Source organism: Abrus precatorius, unplaced genomic scaffold (genome assembly GCF_003935025.1).
Source record: "Abrus precatorius isolate BTA unplaced genomic scaffold, Abrus_2018 Scaffold3, whole genome shotgun sequence".
In the NCBI taxonomy this organism is placed as follows: domain Eukaryota; kingdom Viridiplantae; phylum Streptophyta; class Magnoliopsida; order Fabales; family Fabaceae; genus Abrus; species Abrus precatorius.
The window spans coordinates 9,283,801-9,292,240 of record NW_020874373.1 but is presented as its reverse complement, the minus strand read 5'-3'; the positions used below and the strand labels follow the sequence as shown (position 1 = coordinate 9,292,240).

General features: G+C 33.0%; 1 protein-coding gene across 1 annotated transcript; it reads left to right on the top strand.

Moving 5' to 3' along the window:
• The first annotated feature begins 1,859 nt into the window (after nt 1-1,859).
• On the top strand, nt 1,860-5,940 carry LOC113862657 (elongation factor Tu, mitochondrial). Its single transcript, XM_027495762.1, has 12 exons — nt 1,860-2,118; nt 2,216-2,291; nt 2,390-2,482; nt 2,568-2,642; nt 3,177-3,281; nt 3,385-3,475; nt 3,604-3,809; nt 4,509-4,592; nt 4,810-4,875; nt 4,960-5,022; nt 5,186-5,426; nt 5,602-5,940. The coding sequence occupies exons 1-12, from the start codon at nt 1,940-1,942 to the stop codon at nt 5,670-5,672; spliced, it is 1,350 nt and encodes a 449-aa protein (XP_027351563.1). The 5' UTR covers nt 1,860-1,939; the 3' UTR covers nt 5,673-5,940.
• Nucleotides 5,941-8,440: the final 2,500 nt, after the last annotated feature.

Below are 8,440 nucleotides of genomic sequence, written 5' to 3'. Positions count from 1 at the left end.
ACCTATTTTAAAAGGAAGGATTCTCATCTAGAATTTGGGGTTGCTCTAATATGATATGACAAATCTACAATTGCGTTGGCCAAAGCAGTGCTATGAATGTGATCAAATGTCTTAGTTTTCTCCCATTGTAAAGATTCCTTGTTTTACTAACTATATACTCTTCCACGGCTGAACAACCATATTTAGTAGCATCTTTTAGAAAAGAAAATATTTATATTCCAACCCTGTATGCAATTCTATAACCAGTTAATTTGAGTCAAATTCAAACGACTAGAGTTCTAGACTTGATTATTGCGCTGAAAACCATCTTTGGGGGAGAGGTTTTATATCTTAAGAAAGAATTTTGACTATGCAAAGTTTTCTGCTCGCCCTGGTCCTACTAGACAGCTTTGAAACTTTAGACCAAACAATCAAATTTTGACTTGAAATGCTCTTTATTACCATTTGTTTAATTTTACACAATAAAGGTGATATGCAATTATCAGTATTTGTTCATTTGGCTAGGATAAAAAAAATCACTATGATTTAGCATGGCATTATAGTCTTAAATGATAAAACATACCATAGCAAAATAAAACAAAAGGTAATCCTAAATTAAATTAATTCTATTTTGGTCAATAATAACTACAATATCGTGAAGATAATAGGTTGTATATATAAATTCATATATTTAAATCTCATTACTATCATTATATTAAAAATAAATAAATAAATCTAACATGAAGCTATAATATTAATAAAAAGTAAAAATATCAATAAAAAAATTAATCTTTTTTATTAGAGATACCTACTACTAGAATAATCATGTTTTAGTCGAATAAAATTATTATAGGCGATAAAAAAATTTCTCCAAATATTTAAATCGGCTGAATTTACTGAAATTCAAATTTAAGATTAAATATTAAGCTGAAACGAAATTAATCTAACATGAAGAAATGATAAAAATAAATAAATAAATAATCAATTAATTATTCCTTGATCCCGTTATCCTCTTTAGGAAAAAAAAAAAGTCAAATTTCTTCCCCATTTTTATTGGACTTCAAGTTAGGTCTCAAGTCTTTCACCAGATCATTAACGAGTAATTAGACTATTTGGGCCCTGATATCGTGTAGAACATTTTGAATGGATCCAACCCAAGTCTTACATCATAAAGAAAATGACTGATCCTTTTAATGTAAAAATAAGCTTAAAATTTTAAAATTGTCCAAAATAATTAAGGCAATTAAGCTTGTATATATCTTTTACACAAATGATCATATTTAAAAATATATTCCTCATAATGAAAATAATAAGAATTTCTTACCTCAATATTTTATCTAAGTAAAGACAAGTGTTTTTACAGACTCTTAATAATAAATTACAGGGAGAGAATAAAAGAACCGTCGTACCAATTAAAAAAAAGCCTTATATAATATCATGTCACAGTGAAAAATAAAAAGTGATATCATTAAGCAGGAAATTTGAAAAATATTATCTTTGTGAATATAAAGTAGCCTATTCTCTCGAGGATCCAAGACAACAAAGATAAATCTATCACCCCAAAAATTTCTAAGACGCACGTACTTAGAACAGCCACAACTAAACTCAAAATATAATAATTCCCATTTTTCAAATTACATTAAATTTTCTCAAAAAAATTAAAAATAAATAAAATTTTGAATTTAGATAATTTGTTTTTTTGGTGGTGAAGAACTAAAATTTTAACAGAAAAAAGAAATATAGTTGACTATGGTTTTGTTTTTGTGGTGGTGTGGTCAGAAATGAAGTGAGGGTTGCAAGAATTGGGCCGCAACGAATCTTACGGGTCGGTGTCGGGTGCCCATTCTAAAACCCTCGCTCACTGACTTGCCTTGTTTCTGGTTCTCAGCTAAAACCCTCGCCTCTTCATCTTCATCTTCTTCTCTTCCTCTTAGCTTAGGGCTTTTCACTCTTCACTTCAATGGCCACTCTCGCTCTCAGAAATTCCTCTTCCACTTGCAAACGCCTCTTTCCCTTCACCTCTCAAATCCACTCTTCCTTCTCTCGTTCCCCTCTCTCTGCCCCTGCTTTTCCCAATGACACCTCTTCTTCTTCCAATTCCAATCCCTGGTGGAGATCCATGGCCACTTTCACCAGAACGTAACTCTCTCTCGCTCTCTATTTCTCTCTCACGCACAAAAAAATTATATGTATTTACATTTTACACTTGTTTGATTATTTATTTATTGGCTGGCAGAAAACCTCACGTTAATGTCGGAACTATTGGACACGTTGATCACGGGAAGACCACTCTCACTGCGGCAATAACTAAGGTTTTATCTTACTTATTCTTCGTTTTTCAATGTTTGTTGGAATGTGTGTTGAGGCACGAAGAGGCTTTGTTTGTTTTTACTCAATTGGCTTTGATCAGGTGCTTGCCGATGAAGGGAAAGCGAAGGCGGTGGCGTTTGATGAAATTGATAAGGCTCCTGAAGAGAAGAAGAGAGGAATCACGATTGCAACGGTTCGGACTTGTGTTGATTATATTTTGGAATTGATTAAGCTGTTTTTTGTTGTGATATATGCTTGATCAATGCTTCTATTTTCAGGCACATGTTGAGTATGAGACCGCAAAACGACATTATGCGCATGTTGACTGCCCTGGACATGCGGATTATGTTAAGGTGAGTTTCAATTTTGGTCAAATCTCTCCAAGAAAAGCGTTGTCGATCAGAATTACTGGTTACTATTTTCCTAACAGCTGCTGAGTAGCTAAGTTTGTGTCTTGAGAGAGAAAAAATTGAATTATTATGCATAGGTAGGGGCATGAATGAAGTTTAAGCAGTTTCAACAGATGGTTATAGTTTTTTAATGTACGTTACTTGTTAAATGTGGAATTTAACGTATTGGGGTGCTTGTGTAGCTGATCTTCTATTCAAAATGAGATGGGAAATTTAAGGTAGGGACTTGAAAGCATAATAGTTTATAAGCGAAACATTTTATTAAAAATAGATCATGCAAAATATTGTAATGGTTTAGTTGCATCTGTCGGATTACTGCTTTCCTATGAACTTCAGTAGTTTGGCATTCCAGCATGCCTTATTGCAACGACCTGGTGGTTTATTTGATTGCATTATTTAGTGTTTATCACAAGATAGCACTTATTCATCCTGTTCACTGTTACATTACATCATGTTTAATAATTGTCTGTTCTGTAGAATATGATTACAGGAGCTGCACAGATGGATGGTGGTATACTTGTTGTGTCTGCACCTGATGGACCAATGCCTCAAACCAAGGAGCACATTCTTCTTGCTCGCCAAGTAGGTATTCTGTTAAAGTGGCTTATAAATAATCTAAGCATTCTTTTAGTTTTCAGGTTCCTTCTAGATTAATGTACACATTATCTTAAAATGTATTATGCAGGTTGGTGTGCCATCCCTTGTGTGTTTTTTAAATAAAGTTGATGCTGTTGATGATCCAGAGTTGTTGGAGCTTGTAGAAATGGAGCTCCGCGGTAGGGTGTTTCTTTAAGGCTTCACCTTCCCTTTCCAGTCACTGCTCATTAAATGAAATACACCTGCACAAGTTTCTGTTGTTCTTTTGTTTGTTAAAACATAGTTATGTTAATTATGTATTTGGCAGAGCTTCTGAGCTTCTACAAGTTCCCTGGGGATGAAATTCCTATCATTAGAGGTTCAGCATTGTCTGCTTTACAGGGTACAAATGAAGAGATTGGAAGAAAGGCTATTCTAAAATTAATGGATGCTGTAGATGCATACATTCCTGACCCTGTTCGCCAACTTGATAAGCCTTTCCTAATGCCAATTGAAGATGTATTCTCAATTCAGGTATAATGACTTCGACTTCATTTGTTTGTTTATTTTTTCAAAGAATGAGAATTCATTGAAGATGATCTTGTTATAATATTCTTACAATATTTATTAGTCTTTTATTTTTTTATCATGTATCCTATTCACTTTTTTACAAGTGCTATTTAGGTTATGACAAACTGGAAGAAATAAATTAATATCCTTATTTATATTAAATTGTTTTTAAATGTCCTTTTGTGCTCTTTTAGTTCACTTTTCAATTATAGCAATTATTGATGTGTTGAAATAGCCATAGCATGTGCGATTATAAAGTTGAGGATACATGGGGCAGTGGTTCATATTGGGTCTTCTTTTAACTTTGGGCTTTTCCGCAATTTATTACTTGCCTTTCTAATTAGATGAAAAAATAGTAATTAATGTTGTCTAGGACCATAAAAAATTAAGAAGGAAAGAGATAGTGTTTGTTAGGGCCATACTGTTTACAGTGACATGACAATGTGGTGAAATTTCAATCAAATATGATTCTTTAAAAATATTGTTGCCTCATTTTGAAGTTATTTTTTTCCTAGTAATAGAATATCAAAATTTATATTTTTCAATGTTGTTAAGTGCTCTCAAAATCTGCATTGATTTCCTCACATGTATTGGAAAGAACCATAAGGGCAATGATTACAGAATGTCATTTTAGCTGCTTTATATTTCTAATTTGTGTTGAAGGGACGAGGAACAGTAGCCACTGGTCGTGTTGAACAAGGGATCGTGAAAGTTGGTGATGAAGTGGAGGTGTTGGGTCTTATGCAGGTATGTTCATTCAGTCATTTCCCATATTTACCTGCCCTCTTATTCTCATCATTCCTTTGGATTATACTCTCAATTTGCCCCTATATTTTTTATTTACCACTAGTGATAAATAATGATTAATGATCTGTTTGTTGATGAGCATTGGTTCAGTGATAAATAAAGTAAATTTCTTTTATTGTAATGGTGGTTCCTAAAACTGAGTTTTCCTTGATGGTAGGGTGGTCCTCTAAAAACAACAGTAACTGGAGTTGAAATGTTCAAGAAGATTTTGGATCAAGGACAAGTAAGTTACTGTTATCTTTTTCTACAGGGGCTATTTAACATAGAGCATATGTAAAACCAATATGGAGTTTATACATTTTGTTAGGCTGGTGATAATGTTGGTCTTCTTCTCCGAGGTTTGAAACGTGAAGATATTCAACGTGGTCAGGTTAGTTGCAGGGATCAAGCTTTTCCTGTTTGTTAGACATTTGTAGCAACATGCAAGAGACCTGTATATTAACTGTAGTTGTTTCAGCAAAATTTGTGGAGTTTTGGATTCAAATTTCTAAATTTGAGAAACCACTTTCCTAATGCTGCCTTCTATTGAAAAGGTCATTGCCAAGCCTGGTTCTGTAAAAACATACAAGAAATTTGAGGCAGAAATATATGTGCTCACAAAAGATGAGGGTGGGCGACACACTGCTTTCTTCTCTAACTATAGACCTCAGTTTTACTTGAGGACAGCTGATGTCACTGGAAAAGTAGAGTTGCCTGAAAACGTTAAAATGGTTATGCCTGGAGACAACGTTACTGCTGTCTTTGAATTGATTTCAGCAGTTCCACTTGAAGCTGGTCAGTATGACTTCATTTATTGAATTAAAAAAAACGTCATTTTGGTGTATTATTCAACCACCATACAATACATACATCATACATTATCTATAAGCTGAATATTAACCACCGACATACATACATTTATGCTGTTAGAGTGGAAACTATGCTTTACTGCTTGATGTTGATTTTTCAGGACAAAGATTTGCTTTGAGAGAAGGCGGCAGAACAGTTGGTGCAGGTGTGGTGTCAAAAGTATTGAGCTAATACGTGCAATGTGATTCAACTTTTATTCTACACATTTGCAAAAGGGGTTGGAGGCCCCGGTACCTGACTATTATCTTGAAAATTACAAACTGTGTGCCAAGAAATTAATATTAAGCGGTTGTGTTGGATGAAATTGAGTAAATTTTAGAGAAGTTCATCTTCATTGTTCATTTTTGTAGTGCATAATTTATCAACATGCTCTTGATCGCTGCAGACTGTTTATGCTTTATGAAAAATAATTCGTTAATCATCTTTATGTGTTTAACAGTCAGCCATTGATATTGGATTTTACAAATCTTTGATGTTTCAAATAATGCTCCTTTTACTTGAAGCTCTGTTGTTGGTTGCATCTGATAAAAATAGATTTAGACATGATGTGTTTGTTGTGTTTATGATATCTTGTATTTTTATTTTTTTTTGTCAAACTTATGATGTCCTTTGTCTGAGTATCGCTAGTTGATACTCGTCATATCGAGTTAATGCTGTACACTCCTGAACTTAATTCCAATTACGCTCGATACCAATGCCCATTTTATACGTACAGTAACTACACTTAATTGATTGAGCTATCCAACAGTGCCCCCCTCCTAACGTTTAACCATCCAGTTAAGTAACATTAGTTGAATCACCTGACTAAGCAAACATCAAGTTAAATGTGAACACTAAAATTGTTGGCCCATACAAAAGAAAGTTTAAAAGGGTTACTCTCAACCTCTGCTGGGATGTTAACGGCATCATGTGTGTCAGTCAAAATAATCAAGATCTACGTTACGAATTAGATTAAGTTGGTAATTCTTCTCTGTAAAGTGCATTAAGATGTGCACGCCACCCAAATTGGAATCAAAATATGGCATGTGAGCAATCACCCGTGTGTTTTGCTAACATGCAAAACAAAGAAAAACATAAAACTTTTGTCCACTTGATTAGTAAAAAGCGAAAGAAACATCAAACTAGTGGTTCAAACTTTACCTCGGTTCTTCATGCTCTACTAGTAGGACCATCTTAACTGTACCCCTCAAACGCCTCTCTCACTCATGAACAAGTGGTCCCCTGTGCACAAAATTCTTAGCCCATGTTGATCGTCACTTGCCCTCCCTGATATCTCCATCTTACAAAAACTCTAACCCCTCTTGGCAATCCCTTTTATTTTAGATGTATGGAGGCCCAAGGAATACGATTGGGACTCAATAAACATGAAGAGTATTCGTGTCTTTCTCCTATAAAAGTCATTGTCACTTAACACAGTTTAATTAAAGGTGATTCTTGCAAGAGTAAAATGGGTAGGGGTATCAAAATTTTACGGGGCACGATTGTAATTTTTCATATAATAAATGTTATTTTTGTTGCCGCAACGTTATATGTACATACGATTTGGCTTTAATTTTTCGAGGGTTGACGACCTATGAGTTATGATATTTGTACATACAATTTGCTTTATTTTTCTCAAGCAAGGGTGCTAGACAATTCTTTTAAGTACATTTAGGTATTTAGTTTAATTATGTGCTTATTCAATAAACCAAAAACGAACTCATTTGAATAAGTCATTTGCTAGACAAGTTTTTTTTTTTTTTTTTATAAACTCTGCTTTTACTTATAAACTTTTGTAGCTTCTCATAATCATTTGTTTTGTGAAAACTTGTCCAGTGCACACGATGATAAATGTTAAAAAATTATATATAAATATAACTTTTCTAAAGTAAACTTCTTAAATGGGATATACTCACCCTTATTTTATTTAAATAACATCATTTCAACTATACACTTTAAACACTAGCTCAACTAAATACTTATTTTCATCATTTATATAACTCTGTATGTATGCAAAACATTTATGGGCAATGGTGGTCAAGAGCTTTTAGTAGGATATAGAGCATAATCTTAAAAATCAGACCACACTGGTCGATCCAACCGATTGGATGAAAAAATCGGTTAGTCAGCAATCAAAACGATCCACAAAATCGGTGGAGAAAGAACTGGTCAAGAACTAACTTCTGAATCAATGCTATTGAACCAATTTGAATCGATTTTTTTTTAAAAAAAAAATTACTTTCAAGAAAAAAACTAAAATAAATATAAAATTATATATATATATATATTGCTAGACCACAAGTATCCTCCAATAAAGGCAATCTTATTTGTATCCTCCAATAAAGGCAATCTTATTTAATCTTGGTTGAACAGGATAAAATTACTATAGGCAACAAATCTCTCCCTTTATTAAAGATGACAAAAGTTCTCTTTTCGAGTATTCAACACATCTGCACTCATTATGGTTCAAATTCAAGATCACGTTAAATTCGAACACCCTATCAATTAATTCTTATGTTTAGTGTATAAAAGATTATATATGAGATATATTCATGAATTTCTATTATTTAACTATATATTATGAAAATTATATTATGACAATTTTTATCTTATAAACCATGTAATATATTTCTTTAATATTTTCTCAACTTAATTTCTTATAATTTATATTAAATTGTTATTCTCTATTATATAACATTTAAAATTAAATATTGAATGGAACCATAACTATGAATTAACATTTTCACCCGTCCAATTTTAAAAACATTAATAAAGAATTTGGCTTATCATTGTAACCCCACTTCACAGGTTTTGTTGATTTATTGCTGGACTCCGCAAGTGTGGGTTGCACCTCCCAATTCGGGGTAATGGTGGTCAAGAGCTTTTAGTAGGGTATAGGAGCAAACGTTGTTCTATTTTTAACCTAAGTAATTATTTCGACAGCACATTAATTTTAACAA